The 21,181-nt window shown below is 48.9% G+C and overlaps 3 protein-coding genes and 1 pseudogene across 16 annotated transcripts in view; 3 read left to right on the top strand and 1 right to left on the bottom strand.

Annotated features, from left to right (window-relative positions):
* The window catches only part of ANXA9 (annexin A9), a 15,834-nt gene extending 10,252 nt beyond the window's left edge, over positions 1 to 5,582 (top strand). For 2 of the 4 annotated variants that reach the window (XM_017546318.2, XM_017546317.2), the window contains 2 exons: positions 4,422 to 4,544; positions 4,803 to 5,582. In XM_017546318.2, coding sequence (XP_017401807.1) covers positions 4,422 to 4,544; positions 4,803 to 4,865 — 186 coding nt within the window. In that variant the 3' untranslated portion in view covers positions 4,866 to 5,582. Of the gene's footprint in view, positions 1 to 4,421 lie in introns of all 4 variants that reach the window. The other 2 variants (XM_037744912.1, XM_037744911.1) reach the window with 1 other exon arrangement.
* Positions 5,583 to 6,123: 541 nt separating this feature from the next.
* The window catches only part of MINDY1 (MINDY lysine 48 deubiquitinase 1), a 23,742-nt gene continuing 8,684 nt past the window's right edge, over positions 6,124 to 21,181 (bottom strand). Inside the window, exons 1-10 of one of the 10 annotated variants that reach the window (XM_017546312.2) lie at positions 16,602 to 17,768; positions 11,893 to 12,692; positions 11,456 to 11,513; positions 10,982 to 11,046; positions 10,192 to 10,350; positions 9,587 to 9,689; positions 9,094 to 9,236; positions 7,645 to 7,836; positions 7,186 to 7,341; positions 6,124 to 6,928 (exon numbers count right to left, since the gene is read on the bottom strand). In XM_017546312.2, coding sequence (XP_017401801.1) covers positions 6,848 to 6,928; positions 7,186 to 7,341; positions 7,645 to 7,836; positions 9,094 to 9,236; positions 9,587 to 9,689; positions 10,192 to 10,350; positions 10,982 to 11,046; positions 11,456 to 11,513; positions 11,893 to 12,345 — 1,410 coding nt within the window. In that variant the 5' untranslated portion in view covers positions 12,346 to 12,692; positions 16,602 to 17,768 and the 3' untranslated portion in view covers positions 6,124 to 6,847. Of the gene's footprint in view, positions 6,929 to 7,185; positions 7,342 to 7,644; positions 7,837 to 9,093; positions 9,237 to 9,586; positions 9,693 to 10,191; positions 10,351 to 10,981; positions 11,047 to 11,455; positions 11,514 to 11,892; positions 12,693 to 13,766; positions 13,789 to 16,601; positions 17,769 to 21,181 lie in introns of those variants that run through there. The other 9 variants (XM_017546311.2, XM_017546313.2, XM_017546306.2 and 6 more) reach the window with 9 other exon arrangements.
* On the top strand, positions 8,661 to 8,775 carry LOC119473830 (annotated as a pseudogene).
* The window catches only part of PRUNE1 (prune exopolyphosphatase 1), a 31,656-nt gene continuing 28,705 nt past the window's right edge, over positions 18,231 to 21,181 (top strand). Inside the window, exon 1 of one of the 2 annotated variants that reach the window (XM_017546303.2) lies at positions 18,231 to 18,685. In XM_017546303.2, the coding sequence (XP_017401792.1) occupies positions 18,647 to 18,685 (39 nt within the window). In that variant the 5' untranslated portion in view covers positions 18,231 to 18,646. Of the gene's footprint in view, positions 18,686 to 18,712; positions 19,037 to 21,181 lie in introns of those variants that run through there. The other variant, XM_017546304.2, reaches the window with a different exon arrangement.

Below are 21,181 nucleotides of genomic sequence, written 5' to 3'. Positions count from 1 at the left end.
CAGGTGATCCGCCCACCTCAGCCTCCCAAAGTGCTGGGATTACAACCGTGAGCCACTGTGCCAGGCTTTTTTTTTGAGGTGGAGTCTCACTCTGTTGCCCAGGCTGGAGTGCAGTGTCGTGATCTCAGCTCACTGCAACCTCCGCCTCCCAGATTCAAGTGATTCTCCTGCATCAGCCTCCCAAGTAGCTGGGATTACAGGCATGTGCCACCATGCCCGGCTAATTTTTGTATTTTTTTAGTAGAGACAGGGTTTCATCATATTGGCTGATCTCGAACTCCTGACCTCATGATCCACCTGCTTCAGCCTCCCAAAGGGCTGGGATTACAGGCATGAGCCACCACAACCAGCCAAGACCCACACTGCTGAGTATAGATGAGAGATTTATCTTAGAAGTAGTAGTCAGGGGCCAAGCATGGTGGCTTCTACCTGGAATCCCAACACTTTGGGAGGCCAAGGTGGGAGGATCGCTTGAGGTCAGGAGTTCAAGACCAGCCTAGGGGACAGAGCAAGACCATGTCTCTACAAAAATAAAAAGAAAATTGGCCAGGCATGATGGAACGTGCCTCTACTACCAACTACTTGGGAGGTTGTAGTAGGAGCATTGCTTGAACCCAGGAATTCAAAGTTACATCGAGCTATGATTATTCCACTGCACTTCAGCCTGGATGATAGAGCAAGACCCTGTCTCAAAAGAAGAAGAGGAAGAGGAAGAAGAAGAGGAACAGGAAGAGGAAGAAATAGTAGTCAGAAAATAACATACATCAATTATTCTGAATCTTTTATTTTTTTCTTTTATTTTTTTGAGATGGAGTTTCACTCTGTTGCCCAAACTGGAGTGCAGTGGCCCAATCTCAATTCACTGCAACCTCCACCTCCCAGGTTCCAGCAATTCTCTTGCCTCAGCCTCCCAAGTAGCTGGGACTACAGGTATGCGCCACCACACCCGACTAATTTTTGTATTTTTTAGTAAAGATGGGGTTTCACCATATTGACCAGGCTGGTCTCAACCTCCTGACGTTGCGATCCACCCATTTCAGCCTCCCAAAGTGCTGGGATTACAGGCATGAGCCACTGTGCCTGGCCCTGAATCGTATTCTACTTCTTTCTTTTTTTTTCTTTTTGAGATGGAGTCTTGCTGTTGTTGCCCAGGCTGGACTACAATGGCACAATCTCAGCTCACTACAACCTCTGCCTCCCGGGTTCTCCTGCCTCAGCCTCCTGAGTAGCTGAGATTACAGGCCCCTGCCACCGTGTCCTGCCAATTTTTGTATTTTTAGTAGAGACAGGGTTTCACCATGTTGGCCAGGCTAGTCTTGAACTCCTGACCTCAGGTGATCCACCCGCCTTGGCCTCCCAAAGTGCTGGGTTTACAGGCGTTGAGCCACCATACCTGGCCTGTATTATTCTATTTTTTATTGTATTATTCTTTTATGGGAGATATGTAGATATATGAAAACAGATCGTGAAGAATATTTATTCAGAAAAACAGCCTTCAGAAAATCAGCAATGGCTGATTCAGGACAAATTTGGACCAATCTGTAGTAAAAATGAATGTTCCTAGGGAAGATCCTGGGGCCATATGCAATGCCAAGTATATGATTAAGTATTGTAATTATAATTAGGCCAGGCACCGTGGCTCACCTCTGTAATCCCAGCACTTTGGGAGGCCGAGGCAGGTGAATCACTACTAAATATACAATAATTAGCCAGGCACACTTGTAGTCCCAGCTACTCCAGAGGCTGAGGCAGGAGAATCGCTTGAACCTACAAGGCGGGGATTGCAGTGACCTGAGATCGTGCCACTGCACTCCAGCCTGGGCAACAGAGCAAGACTCCATCCCAAAATAAATAAATAAAATAAAATATACATATGCACACACACACACCCGCAAATATATATATATATTTATATATATAAATATATATTTTTTATATAAATATTTTTATATATTTATTTAAATATATATATAAATATATATATATAAATATATATATATTTATATATATATATTTATAAATATATATATTTATATATATATATTTATAAATATATATATTTATATATAAATATAAATATATATATTTAAGGCCAGGCACAGTGGCTCAGGCCTGTAATCCTAGCACTTTGGGAGGCTGAAGCAGGCGGATCACTTGAGGTCAGGAGTTTGAGACCAGCCTGGCCAACATGGTGAAACCCGTCTGTACTAAAAACAAAAATATTAGCTGGATGTGTGGTACACACTGTAGTCCCAGCTACTCAGCAGGCTGAGGTGGGAGAATCGCTTGAACTCAGGAGGTAAAGTTTACAGTGAGCCGAGAGCGCGTCACTGTACTCCAGCCTGGGTGACAGAGCAAGACCCCATCTCAAAAAAACAATTATTATATTTAATACAGCTTTGATGTAAAGAGTACTTGTGGCCGGGCTTGGTGGCTCATGCCTGTAATTTCAGCACTTTGGGAGGCCCAGGTGGATGGCTTGCTTGAGTCCAGGAGTTTGAGACCAGCTTAGGCAACATAGTGAAACCCCATCTCTACTAAAAATACAAAGATTAGCTGGGTGTGGTGGTGGGTGCCTGTCATCCCAGCTACTCAGGAGGCTGAGGCAGGAGACTCACCTGAACCCAGGAGGTGGAGGTTGCAGTGAGCTGAGATCATGCCACTGCACTCCAGCCTGGGCGACAGAGGCAGAAAAAGCATACCTGTACAACAATAAGAGTATTCTTAATGAGTGACTCTTGCCCCAATTCTATAATTTAGAGTAACAAGAGTTAGAAGAATGGACACTGGGGAGCAACTGGCAATCTTTCAACAATACAAAACTAATGATGCATGAAAGTTAGTAGACATTAGGCCCACTGGCAATCAGGTAATGAGTCTGAATGAATTGGAGCATCCTGTTTTACTTCATTTTCTTTTGTTTGTCAAAGGAGTTTATGGTCTGTGGGGATACCTAAGTGTGTGTTACAGGCATTTCTGGGAAGAGTCTTGTGAGGAAAGTGACTCAGGAAACTCTGAAAATGAGGGTATTAGGAATTGGTGACAACACTGGTGCACAGAAAAAAAACAGCAATTTTACACTTAAAAGTTTTTATTTAGAAATCTCTCATAACAACACATTATTTAGTATAATCCATTATAATTCAGGATTTTGATAACTTGTACCTCTGTTATTTTATTTTGTTTATTTATTTATTTTTTGAGACCGAGTCTTGTTCTGTCACCCAGGCTGGAGTGCAATGGTGTGATCTCAGCTCACTGCAACCTCTGCCTCCTGGGTTCAAGCAATTCTCCTGCCTCGGCCTCCTGAGTAGCTGGGATTATAGATGCCCCCCCACCACACCCAGCTAATGTTTATATTTTTAGTAGAGATGGGGTTTCACCATGTTGGCCAGGCTGGTCCTGACCTCAGCTGCCCAAAGTGCTTGGATTACAGGGGTGAGCCACCACACTTGGCCCGTTATTTCTTTTCCTTTTCTTTCTTTCTTTTTTTTTGGGGGGGGGTGGGGGACAGAGTTTCGCTCTTATTGCCCAGGCTGGAGTGCAATGGCGCAATCTTGGCTCACAAATTCCGCTTCCCGGGTTCAACCTATTCTCCTGCTTCAGCCTCCCGAGTAGCTGGGAGTACAAGGTGTGCACCACCATGCCCAGCTCATTTTTTGTATGTTTAGTAGAGACGGGGTTTCACCATGTTACCAAGAATGGTTTCGATCTCCTGATCTCGTGATCCGCCTGCCTCGGCCTCCCAAAGTGCTGGGATTACAGGTGTGAGCCACCGCGCCCAGCCTCTTATTTTTAAACTGAACCTTCATTATTTAGCCAAAAAGCAGGAGGCCTGCTGCATGTACAGGAGGAAAATAGCAACGTTGAACACTAAGGGTGATTCAGCATGGAGAACCTGAAATGCTGAGACGGGCCCGAGAGATGGCCCTATTGGGTAGAATCAGAACCAGAAGTCACACAGCCTTGATGCTTATCAGAGCCCCATCAGCTCAGGTTTATCCTCCTTGGACATTCACTAACTTAAAAGTTGAAAACAGTGTTCCTGGTTTTCCTACTGGCAGTCTTTATATGCACCAAGTCTCTTCCAGCCTTCCTGGTGTACCTGTCTTTGGAGCTGCTCACCACCAAACTGTGGAGGTGCACGGTTCTAAGCTAATGGCAGGGCCAGGAAAAACATGTGGAAGGAGGGAGAGAAGTAAATACTCAAGCTGCCTCCACAGAGACTGATCTTTCCTGCTGTGTCATCTTTCACGAGGACGGACAAAGATAACTTTTGTCCAAGATAATGTATAATGTATACTCCTATTCCTTGACTCCCACCTTGCCTCCCTTTCCTACAGGAACCCTCCATGCCATTCAATCCCTTCTCTCAGTGAGACTCTCACCAATTACCCACCATCTGTTTCTTCCCCCACTAGGAAACTGAGCCCAATTACCAAGTCCTGATTCGCATCCTTACCTCTCGATGTGAGACCGACCTTCTAAGTATCAGAGCTGAGTTCAAGAAGAAATTTGGGAAGTCCCTTTACTCTTCTCTCCAGGTGAAACTTGGCTACTTCTTAGCCTGGAGCCCCACCGCCTTCACTCCCCACCTCCACCCTCTCTCCCTGCACACAGCTGAGCATATTTTGGCCGGGAGAAACCCAGGAGTCTTTGGTTAACGTAGTGCAGGACTCTGAGCTCCAGGGAGGACCCTTCCCTTCCAGATGAACTGTGATGGACCAGCCCAAAGGAGGGGAGAGAGTACTTGGGCCATAGTGGTGGTGAATCTTTCTAACACTGAATTCCCTTGTCTGCAGGATGCAGTGAAAGGGGATTGCCAGTCAGCCCTCCTGGCCTTGTGCAGGGCTGAAGACATGTGAGACTTCTCTGCCCCACCCCACATGACGTGCGAGGATCTGAGAGTTCCGTGTTTGGCTGAACCTGCAGGAGACCTGCTGGGCCTCCAAGTAGGATAACCCCTCACTGAGCACCACATGCTCCAGCTTCTTGTTGAGGCTGGAACGGTTTCTTTAAAATCCCTTAATTTTCCTCATCTCAAAATTATATCTGTACCTGGGTCATCCAGCTCCTTCTCGAGCGTGGGGAAATGAGTTCTGATCGTTTCTGTCTCAATCATCCCTCCTGCACCCTGGCCAGAACATCTCGCTGATACTTGAGTTCTTTTGGCAAACTTCACTGTTGTTTGGGTTCTCTGATTGAAGTTTGGGTGGAGCAGGACATGGAGCAGGAAGAGGCCTTGGAGTTGAGGTGCCTTTGATGTGAGCTTGGCTATTCAGCAGGAATCCTGTTTTGCCCTAGTGCTGCAGGAATCAACGCCCACCCTCTCTCCATGTCTCCCCTCACCCTCATTCTCCAGGAAACTTCAGGCAAAACAATTGAGAAACAGGCACCAGAACAAGATGAGAAATGGTCAGAGGGAGCAGCCAACCATCTGTATGAACTGGGAAGCAAGCGGAGGGTCAAGCTACCCTCGCCAGCCCGGGAACTCTTGGGTTAGCAGAAAGCACAACCCTCAAATTCACGTGTCCAAGCAGAGAGTTGGAAATGCACCTCCCACGAGAGCACTATTTCCCATAAATACTTAGCAAAAACAGAAACAAACACAAAAACAGGCTTTGGTTCCCCCTGCTGGCTAAATTAGAAATGACAGGTAGCCAGGCACAGTGGCTCACACCTGTAATCCCAGCGATTAGGGAGGCCAAGGCAGGCAGGTCACCTGAGATCAGGAGTTTAAGACCAGCCTGACCAACATGGCAAAACCCCATCTCTACTAAAAATACAAAAAATAGCTGGGTGCAGTGGTGCATGCCTGTGGTCCCAGCTACTTAGGAGGCTGAGAGAGGAGGATCACTTGAACCCGGGAGATGGAGGTTGCAGTGAGCTGAGATTGCGCCACTGCACTCCAGCCTGGGCAACAGAGCGAGACTCCCTCTTGGAAAAAAAGAAAGAAAGAAAGAAAGAAATGACAGGTAACCACCTTCCCCCCCGATTCAACTCCCACTTTTTGCATTCTTCAGTTGGGTCAAATACTTAACCCCGTTGCTTCAGGGTAAGGCAAACAACAGATCTCAGGAAATAAGGTTTTTTTGTTTGTTGGTTTGTTGCTGTTTTGTTTTGAGACGGAGTTTCACTCTCGTTGCCCAGGCTGGAGTGCAGTGGCGCGATCTTGGCTCACTGCAACCTCTGCCTGTAGGATTCAAGTGAGTCTTCTGCTTCAGCCTCCCAAATACCTGGGATTACAGGTGCCTGCTACCATGGCCAATTAATTTTTTGTAGTTTTAGTAGAGATGGGGTTTCGCCATGTTGGGCGGGCTGCCCTCGAACTCTTGACCTCAGGTGATCTGCCCACCTTGACCTCCGAAAGTGCTGGGATTACAGGCGTGAGCCACCGCACCCGGCCAGAAATTTTATTTCCAAACCCCAGGAAGGCATTACAAATAACAGAGATAGAAACCCAAATTAAGTCTTGAAACAACTGGAGACAGGCCTGGCTGGGTGGCCAGGAGCATCCAGGCAGCAGGGATGGGACGCAGGAGAGATGCATTCCAGATAGAGACCTCCCCAGAGCCTCAGTCTGTATATATGTGTGACTATTCAGGGACTGGACATTGAGAACCAGAAGCCCATCAGTCCCAGTGTTACCCCGGGTGGGATGCAGAGAAGGCAGCAGCACGAGGTCAAGGACATTACCAAGTCTGACCTTTGCATTTGTCGCCTGCTCTGATCCCCAACAGTCCATAAATAAGTTATCCTGCACATCTCAAGGGTAGAGGCGGGGGAACAAGCCAACTAGCCATAGCCTCTGGAAGAAGGGGCAGGCCAGCCTGGCACTGGGGCGGACCTAAAGCAGAATGCAGTCTGACTCGTGCTTCGGCCTCTGCCGACGCTCCCCAGCTGGGCGTCCAGATGTGGCTCCTCTCCCCTGTACCGGATTTAACAATTGGTCATTGAACTGCCTCAGAAGAGCACAAGAAGAGATTCTAGACTGAGCAGGTGTCAGGATAGGGACAGGGAGTAGGGAGAGGAAGACAGGAAGGGGCGCCAGGGGAGACAGACAGGCAGGAGAAGGGCCCTGAGAAAAGAAACCTTGAAGAGACCAGTGTGGAAATAACAGGTGCTCTGGACCCAGCAAAGCACGAGGTGGAAACCGGGAGCTTGGGAGCCAGAGCAGCAGCCCACCTGCAGTGACAGGGTCCGCGCCCGTGTCCACACTGGCTGTGCTGTCTGCTGCTGCTGATATTCCTCCTGCTGAAGCTGCTGGGCCAGCTCCAGGTCGGTCAGCCCCAGCGCGCCTTGTGGCTGCTGCTGCTGCAGGGACAGAGCAATCAGGTAGTCCTGGGAAGAACAAGAGTTGTAGGTGGGCTGAAGCCCAAGGCTATGGCTATTCAGGCGAGGTTTCCAAATCAGTTTTTCTGCATCCCTCAAATTCTCTAGCTCTTTCTCCTTCCAGAGCAGCACACACAGCCAAGTGCATTATCTGTGGTGCCAGAGAATACACACCAAGTGAGGAGCCGGCCTGAGGTAACCCAGAGAGTGAGGAGGCATGGGTTCGCGTGGCCTCTAGTGTTAAAATGCGCGTAGCAAAAAGCTCTCCGAGGCACATGTGCTCTCCGCACTTTTCCTAAGGGCCCTACACACCTGGTCTACCTGCAGCTGCTTTTCTGGGGAGCCACTCCCACCTTCTGCTCCAGGCCCCTTGCCCAGGGAATGACTCAGGTGAAAGTCAGAGTCACAGAAGCAGCTGTCTCCATCCACATTGTGCAGGCTCTCCCATACGACTTGCTCCTCCTGTAGAAAGCCCTGGTCAGTGACCAGTAGGTACAAGTGACTCTACGAAGAAAAGAACAGAGCTCATTGCAGGCTAGATGATACAGAGGCAGTTCACTGCCAGAAATCTTCTGAGATGCACAGCTGGAGACCATTTGAATAGGCTGGTGTGCAAGGTGGGAGATGCCAGTATGAGCATGTGGAAGAACGGGACGTCTGAGCATATGTTCAGCTGGGTGTGAGCATGGTGGTCATTTACGTCAAGCGTGGAGTCCTCGGGGCTGAGACGCCACACAAGACCCTGCTCCCCTCATCTCCCATTGTTCTCTGGGCTCTGAGGATAAAGCCTTTGGGAACCAGAGACCCCTCCTGCTTCTGCTCAAATCCTAGAGAGCTTTGGCATTTTCTAACTTTTTTTTGTGGGGGAGGGGCATGGAGTCTTGCTCTGTTGCCCAGGCTGGAGTGCACTGCAGTGGTGTGAGCCGAGGGGATCACGGCAACCTCCGCCTCCTGCGTCCAAGTGATTCTCCTGCCTCAGCCTCCTGAGTAGCTGGGACTACAGGCGCGCACAACCACGCCCAGCTAATTTTTGTATTTTTAGTAGAGGGGGGTTTTACCATGTTGATCAGGCTGGTCTCGAACTCCTGACCTCGTGATTCATCCACCTCGGCCTCCCAAAGTGCTGGGATTACTGGCGTGAGCCACCATGCCCAGTCCGGCAGTTTCTAACTTTTGAAGACCAGCATTGTTCAAAAATTCAACTGCCCTTTCCTAGGAGAGGATTGTATTTTCCTGTCCCATTGACAGCAGGTTTATCCCTATGTCTTGCTCTGGCCAGTAGATGTGAGCAGAAATGATACGTGACATTTCCGAACAGAAGCTCTAAGGTCTACGGCCATACCACCCTGAATGCGCCCGATCTCGTCTATCTTGGAAGCAAAGCAGGGTCAGGCCTGGTTAGTACTTGGATGGGAGACCTGGGAATACCGGGTGCCGTAGGCTTAAAAAAAGAAGCAGCAGCAGCTCTAAGCACGAGTGCACAGTGCCCCCCTCTCTCTCTCCCTGCATCTATTCCAGATAAAGGATCCTTTGTCAGCTGGGCCGCACAGTGAAGGTGGTGGGGGGACAGAACCGCAGCCAATCCACAGTGGACATGCAGCAGGAGTGGGAAATGAACCTTTGCTGTGGTAAAGCAAACCACAGGGATTTCAGGGGTCGTTTGCTACCGCGGCTTAATCTAGCTGATCCCAGCTGGACCCATGAGAAAAAGGCACGAGGAAATGACGGCACCACAGCCCTTCGCCCCCAGACCCTCATTACCTTGTGCTTAGTCATGGTGCTAAAGTGGTTGTTTCGGAAAAAGACACTAAGTTCTCCCTCCTTAGCAGCTGCAGTCAGCTCACACAGCCCGTGGTAGGTCAGCTGGGCCGCCGTGGTCTCCAGGAACTGCTCCGCAATCAGGCCTGTCACAGCGGCACAAGTCAGGGGAAACTTGGCTTAAATTCAAGGTGTCCAACAGGAAGGACCATCCAGCGAGCCCCTGTCAAAAGCCCTGGGGGTCAGTCCCACCTTCTGACGTCCCCTTCTTGAAATCTGGCTGTATTCATTCACTTAGCAAATACTGTACTCATAGAGCCGCTGCCTCATGCCAGGCACTGGGGATACCTCAGTGAACGAAACAGAAATTCCCCAAGCTCCTTCTTGTGAAACTTACATCTAGTAGGATGTGGTGGGAGAGGACACACAATAAAAACTAAGCCTCAGGAGCCATCATTCCCGCCACATAATATCCATGAAAGGGGAGGAATGTCACCTTCTGTCACAAGGTTGGTGTCACTGGAGTGTTTGCAGGTGATGATCTTCTCCACCAGCTGGTTGTAACTGAGCTTCCCAACCACACGCACAGCCTCAGGACTCTGCTTGGGTAGTGAGTGGGATGGTGAAATACCAAAAACATTGTTGTTGTTTTTTTTTTAAGGAAGGAAACGAACAAAGCTCACAAGGAATGCAACCCTGTGATGAATGGTTCCTAAACATTTTTTTTTGTCTCTCAAAAAAAAAAAAAAAAGTCTGGAACCATTCATCACAGGGTTGCTCTACATTGCCTATATTGCCCAGGGTAGCCTCAAACTCCTCCCCAGTAGCTGGGAATACAGGCATGTGCCACCAAGCCCATCTGGTTCCTGAACTTTTGATGTCTAAAGAACTGATCTATTTGCATGCAGTTTGTTTGTATTTGTATGTTACCCTCAAAATAGGTTAAAATTCAAGGAATTCTGTACGGGGTCCAGTCTCCAAACCCTATTTCCCTCCCAAGCCAAACTTACCCCTAACTCCTTAACCTCTGCCCCACAAAAATTTGCCTCTCTCATGTCAGCTTGAGCTGGATAAGGTCCCGGTGGGCCCTCCCACCCTCACCTGAGGATCAACAAGCCAGCCATGGTACAGAGGTATGCCTAGGAGGTCAAAGACACTGCACTCGGGTGTATACTCAAAATCGGAGACGCCTGTGAACCTCACATTGACATCCAGACCTGTGGCCAGTTTAGGCAGCACTGTCATTGCATCATCCACATTCTGAGGGTAGAAAAAACATGATGGATATTCTAGCCTTCTCTCCCACCATCCACTCCCACCTCTAGAAATTAAAAATTAATCTTGTTGCTTTTCTTCCCTGATTCTCTTACAAGCCATTCCATTTCTCCCTTGCCTCAACTCTTCTCCGTCTTACATAAATGAACATTGTTTTTCTTTTAGAGTCAAGGTCTCCTTCTTTCATTCAGGCTGGAGTGCAGTGGTGTGATCCCGGGTCACTGCAGCCTCAAACTCTTGGTTTCAAGTGACCCTCCAGCCTCAGCCTTCTGAGTAACTGGGACTACAGGCATGCACTGCCATACCTGGCTAATTCTTGAAAAAAAATTTTTTTTTTTTTGGTAGAGACGGGGGTATTATTATGTTGCCCACGCTGGCCCTGAACTCTTGGCCTCAAGTGATCCTCCCTCTTTGGCCTCTCAAAGTGCTGGGATTACAGGCGTCAGCGCCAGGCCAATAGACATTTTCTAAGACAAAAATAAACTCCTCTGACTCCTGCAGAATAAAATCGTGGTTCAAGGAAATCTCTAACGAAGCAACAAAAGGCTCCTCTTAATATCTCAAGATGTCCCCTTACAAACCTGCAACCCCTATGCCTGCAGACCTTTTGTCTCACCTGCTGAAAATTAAGCTGAAGTCCCTCTGACTTCTCCTGGGGCTTGATGGACAGGAGGCAGTTTCCTACAAGACAGGGCCCCTCATCAGCTTACCCCACCAATTTCCCAAAAGCTAAGCTTCCTCTTCTCCTAGAGAATGGGGGTAATTTCACAGAACACAGATTTTCAAAGCTGGAAAAGACTTCAAGTCTAATCTGGACTCTTCATTTCTCAGAGGAGGAGACAGGTTCCTAAAGGTAAAGGGCCCGCCCAGGGTCACATACAAAAGCTAAGGGCAGAATTGGTGTTACAACCCAGTGCTCCTGACACCTTTGCTTTTCATTCTCCAGCCTTGCAGAGAAGCCCCATAGACCCTTACCCTCCCTGCCATATCAGAACCCTCAAATGGCGATCCCTGAACAGTCTGGATTTCTGGCTGAGTGGATAGGTCTGGAACCCCTTGGGTAATTCCTCTCCAAGGCCTAGTCACTCACCAAGATGGGCCATGAGCTCATCCGATGTGATCACTTCCTTCTGTGGGGGGAGCTTCACCTGGAGGCAGAAGGGGTGATCACGTGTGTGCTCCCCCCACTCCCAGAAAAAGCACTAAAGGAAGAACCCATGGAAAGGCAAGGGGGAACTCCAGTAGTAGGGTGGGGCAGGAAAAAAGGCTTGCAACTGGCACAAGGGAATGAATGTGAAATCTTGCAAGGCATGTGCATTTGCTAGGGAGTAGGAGATACAGGGGTAGGACATCTTCCTCTTTTTCTTCCTTCGTTTTTAGGAAGATCTTATTTGTTCAAGCTGGAGAAATAGGGACGATAATCTGAAAAGTTTTGACCGGTTTGAGAACATGAGGATGATCAAGGAAGTAGGTCAGGGAAGAATACTCCCCGATACCTTCCGCACCCCTAACTGCATGTTCTCTTACCTTCCACTGAAGAAAGAGGATGTTCATGATGGCAAGGAGAGGGCAAGGGCCGTTGGTGCTCTGGGTGATGATGGGTGTCCGTTCTCCTTTCCAAGGGATCCACTTGACACAGTAGAAATCTGGCTCAGGCTGCCGGGTCCTGGGGGACTGAGGAAGCTCCTGGGGCATGGAGCATGCCCTCGTTGGCTCTACTTCAGGCACTGTCCCAAGGGTTGGCCCTGGGGAACTTGAGCTAGCTTCAGGTGTAGGGGACTCAAAGTTGTCCCCACACTGGCCAGGCAGTGAAGCTTGGTCTGCTGGCTCCTGTTCTCCAGCCTCCCCATCAGCATCTCTCGTATCCGTGTCCTGAGGGTGATCATCCAGGCCTCCCAGGACCTCGTGGTTTTCAGGGATGACTGCTTCTGCAGTCCCGGCCTTACCAGGGGCTGGATGCTCAGGCTGATGGTGTTCCATGGTCAAAAGGGAGTCAGCTGAGGGGCAATGAAGGTGTTTACTGACTTCAGGGACTTGCCTAAGCCAGGCTTGGGATGCGAAAGAGGGGCCCGTCCAATAAGAAAATCATTGGGCTGGAAAGCAAACTAACCCAGAAAAGTCTTGGAAAAGGAATGTAGCGTGGAAGGCTGGCTAGTGTTTGGGCATCACTGCTGGCTATGGGCAGTATATGGGTAAACAGAAGGGCCCCGTGCTGAGTTCTTTCCACCTCTAACTTGCTGTGACCAGATGAGACCAGGAGGGTACAGGGCTTCCAGGCTCGGGAGGGAAGACTGGTGGGGTTGAAGACATGGGTGGAGTGAGCTTCCCTGAAACAGATCATGACAGGGAATGAAGACAGTGAGAAAGGGAGAGGACGCAGGAGAAAGAGGGAAAAGAGATGAAGAAAGAAATGTTAATCTACATTAACTAACGGTTATTAATATGACGATCTTTAGCTTACTCTAATAGGCATCACATCAGTAACCCCCTCATAGCCAGGACAGGGATATTCCTCTGCCCTACCCCGCACCCTGCCCCCTCACACAACATCCTAAGCATACACAGGCTGCTTGTATTTTTAGGGATACCTTCTCTGTCTCACCCAAGGGTGAAAGATCAACAGTCACATAGCGCTTGGGGTGAAGAAGGGAGGAGGCACAGGGAGTTAGTGCCATGCCCCCAAAGGTGAAATGCTGGTGAGGAAGGGGAAGTCTTTCTCCTCCAAGGGCTCTCCTGAACCTTACACAATCCCAAACCACAATATAAAGGCCTTGGGTGGGGTTTCCTGTAGGCTGGGAGGGGAAATGTAGCCTGTGGGGACTGGAATCAGAGACTGGTTCTGATAAGTAACTTCAGATTAGGGTCACAAAAAGCAAAAAGCACTCCCCACAAGTTCTCCCAGAAAGCCTCTTTTTTAAGAGGGAGTCTCAACCGGGCGCAGTGGCTCACGCCTGTTATTTCAGCACTTTGGCAGGCCGAGGTGGGCGGATCACGAGGTCAGGAGTTTGAGACCAGCCTAGCCAATATGGTGAAACCCCGTCTCTACTAAAAATACAAAAAAATTAGCCGAGCATGATGGTGCATGCCTGTAATCCCAGCTACTCGGGAGGCTGAGGCAGGAGAATCGCTTGAACCCGGTAGATGGAGGTTGCAGTGAGCTGAGATTCAGCCACTGTACTCCAGCCTAGGCAACAGAGTGAGACTGCATTTCCAAAAAAAAAGACAGAGTCTCGCTCTTTCACTAGGCTGGAATGCAGTGGCTCGATCTCGGCTTACTGCAACCTCCGCTACCCAGGTTCAAGCGATTCTCCTGCCTCAGCCTCCCGAGTAGCTGGGATTACAGGCATGCACCACCACGCCCGGCTAATTTTTTTATATTTTTAGTAGAGACGGGGTTTCACCATGCTGGCCAGGATGGTCTCGATCTCTTGACCTCATGATCCACCCGCCTCAGCCTCCCAAAGTGCTGGGATTACGGGTGTGAGCCACCTCGCCTGGTCAGCTTCCCTTTTTTTAAAAAAGAAAAAAAAAAAATATATATATATATATATATTATATATATTTAGTAATGGGTATATGCAAGAAAAAATATTTTAAAAATAAAGATATTCAGATTTCTTTTAGTTACGTTGAGACAGGGTCTCGCTTTGTTGCCCAGGCTGGTCTCAACTGCTGGGCTCAAGCCGTCAGCCCTCCTCAGTCTCCCAAAGTGCTGGGATTATAGGCATGAGCCACGGTGCCCAGATGCAGTAAGCATCTCTTGACAGCTAGAGCTGAGACTGCAACTTTTCCTCAGCTCATGTTTTTTTCCAGAAATTGCCTAAACCCAGAGATACTCTCTTGCCCACTATTTCTATAAAACATGAAAATGCTGATTATTGATTTACATAACAATATTCCCTCTCCATTCACCTACCTGAAGCTTTCTGTCCAGTCCCACACAGGTGGTTTTAGATGTGAACACCAGACCTGTTTAACCTGCTCTGTATCAGCACTTGAGACACACTGAGGCAAGCACAGACAGACATCTAACTAATGCTGTGGGTATAAATAACAAAAACCACAATCCTGCCCTTTGGAAAACATCTCCCTTCAATCTTCTTGCTCCCCTTCCACTCTTTATCAGGGGGAGAAATTAAACTAATTAGGGGCTGGGCATAGTGGCTCTTGTCTGTAATCCCAGCACTTTGGGAGGCTGAGGAGGGCAGATCACTTGAGGTCAGGAGTTCTAGATCAGCCTGGCCAACATGTTGAAACCCCGTCTGTACTAAAAATACAAAAATTCACCAGTGGCACACGCCTGTAGTTCCAGCTGCTGGGGAGGCTGAGGTGGGAGAATTGCTTGAACCCGGGAGGTGGAGGTTGCAGTGAGCTGAGATTGTGACACTGCACTACAGCCTGGGTGACAGAGCAAGACTCCATCTCAAAAACAAAATAAAACAAAATAAAATAAATTAAACCAGTTAGAAATCTTGTCTTTTCTCCACCCTCCTCCTAACCTGAGACTGCTTCCTTCTTGTAAACCTACAGGAATTTGAGGTGAGGTTGAAGAACATTAAAGTTACTCAAATAAAATAAGCCTAGTCACTCAAATTGATTATCCTCTTGATTCACATATATTTATGCTAGCTGCATATCATTTACATGTTGTTAACTTAGAATCAGAGTAGCAAAAATTGCCTGCAGGCCTTACACTTTTTTTTCCTCTCTCCTTCTCTCTCTCTTTTCTTCCTCCCCTAAAATGACACTTAGGATGAACCTCAAAGCAGATGCCAGAGCCTGGGAAAGTGAAAAAGCTTGAAGAAAAGCAGGCTGTCCAGTGCCAGAAAAGATCAGTGATGAAGTGGGGGGTTGGGCAGCTAGCTGGCTAGAGCGGTAAGCCAAAGGAACCCAGGAGTGGACACCCGAGGGTGTGGGGTCTCAGAGGAACTGGGCAGAGCTAAATGGGCTAAGTCTTAAGAGGCAGGAGCAGGAAATGTAATGGAGGGTTTCTTTTTCTTTTTTCTTTTTCTTTGAGATGGAGTCTTGCTCTGTCACTGGGCTATAGTGCAGTGGCGTGATCTCTGCTCACTCCAACCTCCCCCTCCCAGATTCAAGCGATTTTCCTGCCTCAGCCTCCCAAGTAGCTGGGACTACAGGCGTGTGCCACCATGCCCACCTAATTTTTGTATTTTTAGTAGAGATGGGGTTTCACCATGTTGGCCAGAATGGTCTCCATCTCTTGATCTGCCTGCCTCAGCCTCCCACAGTGCTGGGATTACAGGTGGGAGCCACCACGCCCAGCCTGTAATGGAGGATTTCCACTCTACAAGGTCCACTGCTGCTGGGGAGAGCATGCAGTATTTCAGTGTAGGAAAGAATGAGGGAGAGGATACTCAGGCAAATCAAAGTTTCATTCTTTTCCTCCTCTTCCTCAGCTCCTCAAGTCCTACAGTTTCTCTCCAGCTGGAATTATGGTAGTGGACGAGGAAGTTAAAATAGCCCTGGTTCCTCCCTAGTCAGCCGAAAGTTGGAAGAAGCATGTAAAACAGGCATGTAGCTTCAAAAAGACACTCCTCCTCTCCCTAGGAACAAATCCCTTTCTGTCCCCCTCCAATCTCCTTCTCAGTCTGACATACGTCTTCATGCAATCAATTGTTTAGATTTTCTTTCTTTCTTTCTTTCTTTTTTTTTTTCTGAGATGGAGTTTTGCTCTTATTGCCCAGTCTGGAGTGCAGTGACACAATCTCGGCTCACTGCAACCTCCGCCTTTAGGGTTCAAGTGATTCTCCTGCCTCAGCTTCCCAAGTAGCTGGGATTACAGGTGCCCACCACCATGCCCAGTTAATTTTTTGTATTTTTAGTAGAGATGGGGTTTCATCATGTTGGCCAGGCTGGTCTGGAACTCCTGACGTCAGATGATCCACCCGTCTCAGCCTCCCAAAATGCTGGGATTACAGGCATGAGCCACCACGCCCGGCAATAGTTTAGATTTTCATCTCAGAATATGTCAACCATCTCCACAGTGCCCTGTCTACTTGCTCACAAGGAGAGGGGGAGGGTTGCGTGATTTCATTAAAAGGAGGAGGACCACGAAGCATCCCCTTTACATCTCTCTCCTGCCTTAGCTCCTCTAAGCCATCCAGACCTGTCGACCGAAGGTGGAAGGACAGCAGGTGTCAACTCCCCAGAGCCGGAGAGGAAACGGAGAAGGGTGGGAGAAGAGGTGAAGAAGACGATTAAAATAAAGTTTTTACCTTAAAGAAGTGGGCGCTGTTCCAGGACTGAGAAGGAGAGTTCAGCTGTGGCAATGCGATGGGGGAGGTGGGTGCAGTGAGGGGGGCTGCCAGTGCCAATTGCCTTCCAGCTGTCAACGCCTGAGCTTATACAGGTTTACACAGCTTTATGAGCGGCGGTCCTGGCTGGGTTGTGGCTGCTTCCGGACTCACGCCCAGTACTGGGGGCACCGAAGGAGGGCGAAGGCAGGCAGGGGCGCAGCCCAGGTGCTCCAGGTCGCTCAGAGCGTCTTCAGGATTCCTGAGTCGCCGGGTCTAGGACACGCGCTCCAGGCCCTGACTACCAGCTGGTTTTCAAAGGAAGTTTGTGGTTTTTCTTTTATTCTCTCTCTTTCTTTTTTTTCTCATCGGGACGAAGAAAAATTAGTCAAGGACAAGCTCCCTGGAGGAGGAGGGCCCTGCCCAGCACTGGTGGATTTCCATCAGGGCTTTCTGACCCGGTCAGCAGCTTGGTGATCAGCGGAGAGGGAGAGAGAAACAGGAGAGAAAAACAACAGACCTTTTCTCTTCCCTCCGCCTGCCTCTGGAAGGGACGGAGCGCTTGTGCCTCTCTGGTGAGAACAGGGAAAAGCAAGTGCCCTTGCTGAGTGGGGAGGAGCAGGGCTGGACAGAAGCAGCTTGTTGGATCTGAGGTTTCTCTCTGGGTCTGGCAGTCCTTTGCTCCAGATCCACAGAAGCAGGACCAAAGAGCACGATATTTGCATATAATACTCAATGTTAATGACTAATGTTAAAAAAAAAAAAAAAGAGAGAACCCGGTTCTTTTCCCTCTGGAGCCCTCCAGAGGGCTCCTTTTCAAGTCCTTGCCGTATCTTTTTTAAGTCTGGAAATGAAACTGGTTGGGTTGTGCACCTGGTAGAGCGCAGAGGGTGTGGAAGAAGCCCCAGGCTATGGGAAGAGCGCACAGCAGGGAAAGAACTCGCAGAACAGGCAGGAGATCCAACACCCCCGTGCTCTGGATCTTGGTTCCACCGCAGGCCTCAGCTTCTCATCAGTCACCTCCCCTCAATTTACAGCTGGGGAAGCAAGAAAAGCTGGTGTGAGGTTGATGGTAGGAAAGATAGGGATAGATAAATAAACGCGGGAATATTTGACGGTGAGCTTCCATTTATTTGCAGTACCTGCGCTACCCCGCGGCTGGAAAGTAGCCGTTAAGCGGGGTTGGAACCTAACTCTGCATTCTGAAGGGTTCCCTAGACTCTATGTACAGGAGTGCCACAGGATGAAACTTCAAGCCTGAAACTCTGAAGGCTGAAAGAGCAGTTGGAACAATTAGGGAGGTAGGGAGCAAAAAGCAAAGGTTACAACCGACCAAGAAAGGAAGGAGAAGATATTTGACGAGACGGTAGAAAAATAAACCAGGCTACAGAGTTGTAAAGGAAGAAGCAGCAAGAGTTGGCAGGAGACTGCAGGTATTAAGTAAACAAGAGGGGTCAAAGATTATTCTAATGTTCTCCTAACATGAACAACCACAAAACTCGTGGCGATTGAGTCCGTTCGGTTAAGGAGAGAATTTCCAGAAAGAAGATGAATATCTGTTCTGCCAAGTGTCATTTAAAATGTCAACCAGAAAGATGTTATACGTAGCCCGATCTGAGAGGGAAAGTTCAGATGCCACAACAGTGGCTTACTGTGACACGTACACATTTGTTTGTCAAACGACTGATCCCTCAGAACTCTCCTTCCTTCTGTTGCTAGGGCCATTGCGGAGCTGCGAGACTACGTTTCCCACGACGACCCGCGCCACGCCCCCTTGGCCTCTCCGGAAAGACGTCCCAGGAGCCTCTGGGCGTAGAGCCCCGCCTCCGCCGCTGGGGGCGGGGCGACGCCGGGCTCGGGAGCGCCCGCTTACGCACTTCCTCCCGGGGGTCGGAGGCCGATTCGCCGTGTGGCGGGTTCGAGTCCCGCCTCCTGACTCTGGTCTCTGGCCCCTGAGTCCCGGGCGGGGTGCATTCGCCGGGGAACCTCTCCTCGATCTGGGGCGACGGCGTACTTTGGGCTTCATCATGGAGGACTACCTGCAGGGTTGTCGAGCTGCTCTGCAGGTAACCGATCCCTGTCTGTGACTGTAAGGAATGGAGCACGGGGTCCAGGAAGGACGAAGACTTGGGATCTGGGGGACCCTCGACGGTCCGTGTGGAGGGAACACTTATGTTGTGGGGAGGGGGGTTGGGGCCTGATCAGGTTTGGGGCATGAGGAGCGAGAAGCCAGCTTACGAGCGTGAGAATGCTGCTTGCTCCGTCTCCCGGTTTTTGGCTCCCCGCCTTGGGGGTCCGCCCGAGAGCGGGGAGAAGTCTTGGGTCTGAGTCCTGCATTTGAGACTCTGCTTGCTGTCGTCTTGGTCAGTTCCGTCAAAAGGACCAGGACTGTGTCCCCGCCAGCCGAGCCCCGCGAGGTGTGTTTATTCTTTTCTCCCCGCCCCCCTTTCAGTTCTCCGCTCCCAAGGCCTCGCTTGGCCCACTGGCCTCCAGGTGAACCTCGGGGGTGTGGAGGGAACTGGCGCTGACGGCTTTATTTCCTCTGAACGGCAGTTTCTGTCTGGCGGGCTGAACTCATTTCTAGGTTAGGAGTGGTCGTGGTATTTTACTTTGTGATATTGTGCCAGAATTGCTAGCCTTTGCTTACCGGTAATAACTAAAATAAGCAGCCCAGGATAACTAAGATCTGTGTGTAAACAAATGCTTATCTTGACTTCTGTAAACCACTGAAGTAACAAACAGAATGACAAAAGTCCCCTGGCCCTTGGAATGTCCGGAGACCCCCGCCCTCGTCTCTGCCCAGGAGGTGAAAACTTTAAGTCCGTGTTTTTAAGCCAAACATACAGAATCCATCAAGCATATTTCCTGACCCACAACCAGCATTCCCTTGCCTCCAGGTTTCTCCCTTGGCCTTAACGGGCACACAAATGACATACAAATTCTCCACCTGGAAGGGATAAGCACAAAGAGTGTTTGGAATCAAAACCATAAATATGACTACTGACTGCTTTGTGGCTTATTCGTGGTGGTCTCTGAGCCAGTTGGACTCACCCAGCCATGCTGAGCCGTCATGAGGCATTAGGCTGTTATCCCAGTTAGCAGCAAAAAGCTAACCAGAGAGAAGCTCCAGGAGGTCACCTGGCCCCTCTACTTTGAGTTATTCTGAAGAAACCTAGACAGATGGTTGGCTGAGCTTTCCTTTTTAGATATCTTAAACTCTACAAATTCTCCTGGGGGACAGATTCTGTTTGTTTATTTGTTTGAGACAAGAGTCTCACTCTGTCACTCAGGCTGGAGTGCAATGGCACAATCTTGGCTCACTGCAACCTCTGCTTCCTGAGTTCAAGTGATTCTCCTGCCTCAGCCCCTTGAGTAGCTGGGATTACAGGCATGTGCCACCCAGCCCGGCTAATTTTTGTATTTTTAGTAGAGGCGGAATTTCACCATGTTGTCCAGACTGGTCTTAAACTCCTGACCTCATAATCTGCCTGCCGTGACCTCCCAAAGTGCTGGGATTACAGGCGTGAGCCATCGTGCCTGGCCCAGATTCTGGTCCTAAACAAATCCTGAAAGTCAGTTAATTCCTGCTGCAGACACAGCTGCTGGAATAAAATGAATTGTCTTCATATTGAATTGGGGAGAAGGTCCATTTTAACACCAATTACATAGACATTTTCCTTGGGAAAACCAATTTGGGGAAAGTTATTTCAATGCATGAGGCCATTTGGAAGCAATCCCTTTTAGTTACCTCTGATTCCACCACAGGGCACTTATTGGAGGACTAATGTAGAGTTTTATGGCACTGTTCTAAGTGCTAAACACTTAGATTCTCACCCCAAGTAACCCAAATGACTGGTCTCTTTTCCACCATTTGGTAAAGAGCCCTTGGACCTGAAACCTCACCAAATGGTATTTCTTTGCATGCATCTACTCTGCAGCATGTATCCTTCAGAGCCTCTCCCACCCCTAGATTAATAGTGTATTCTCTATTTTTATTCTGTATTTGTTTGTTTATTTATTTTGAGCCAGGGTCTCACTCTGTTGCCCTGCCTGGAGTGCAGTAGTGTGATCACCCCCCAGGCTCAAGTGATCCTCCCACGTCAGCCTCCCATTAAAGCTTGGACTATAGGCATGTGCCACCATGCAGGGCTAATTTTTTGTATTTTTGTAGAGACATGGTCTTGCCATGTTGCCCAGTCTGGTCTCGAACTCCTGGACTCAAGCAATCCCTCTGACTTGGCTTCCCAGAGTGCTGGAATTACAGGTGTGAGCCACACTGTGCCCGGCCCTAATAGTATATTCTCTACAGCAATATGAAGCTGGAAAAATACTTGATTTTTCCAATATTGCTGGCATCTTAACTTTCCTCTCCCAAGGAGCAAGATCTAGATCTTCTTTTCAAACTTGTGAACTTGTAAAAGGTGAGATTGTGTTCTTAGAGCTTTCATCACCACATAGCCTCTCCAGGGCCCGGAGAAATGAGAAAAGTAGACTCTAGGAAAGTAAACAGATGAACTGATGGCAAGACATAGTGGTAGATGCCAACAATTTAGATTGCTTTA

This window comes from Cebus imitator, unplaced genomic scaffold (assembly GCF_001604975.1).
Source record: "Cebus imitator isolate Cc_AM_T3 unplaced genomic scaffold, Cebus_imitator-1.0 Scaffold188, whole genome shotgun sequence".
In the NCBI taxonomy this organism is placed as follows: domain Eukaryota; kingdom Metazoa; phylum Chordata; class Mammalia; order Primates; family Cebidae; genus Cebus; species Cebus imitator.
Note: the sequence above shows the minus strand (reverse complement) of the source record. Positions and strands in the feature narration are given on the sequence as shown.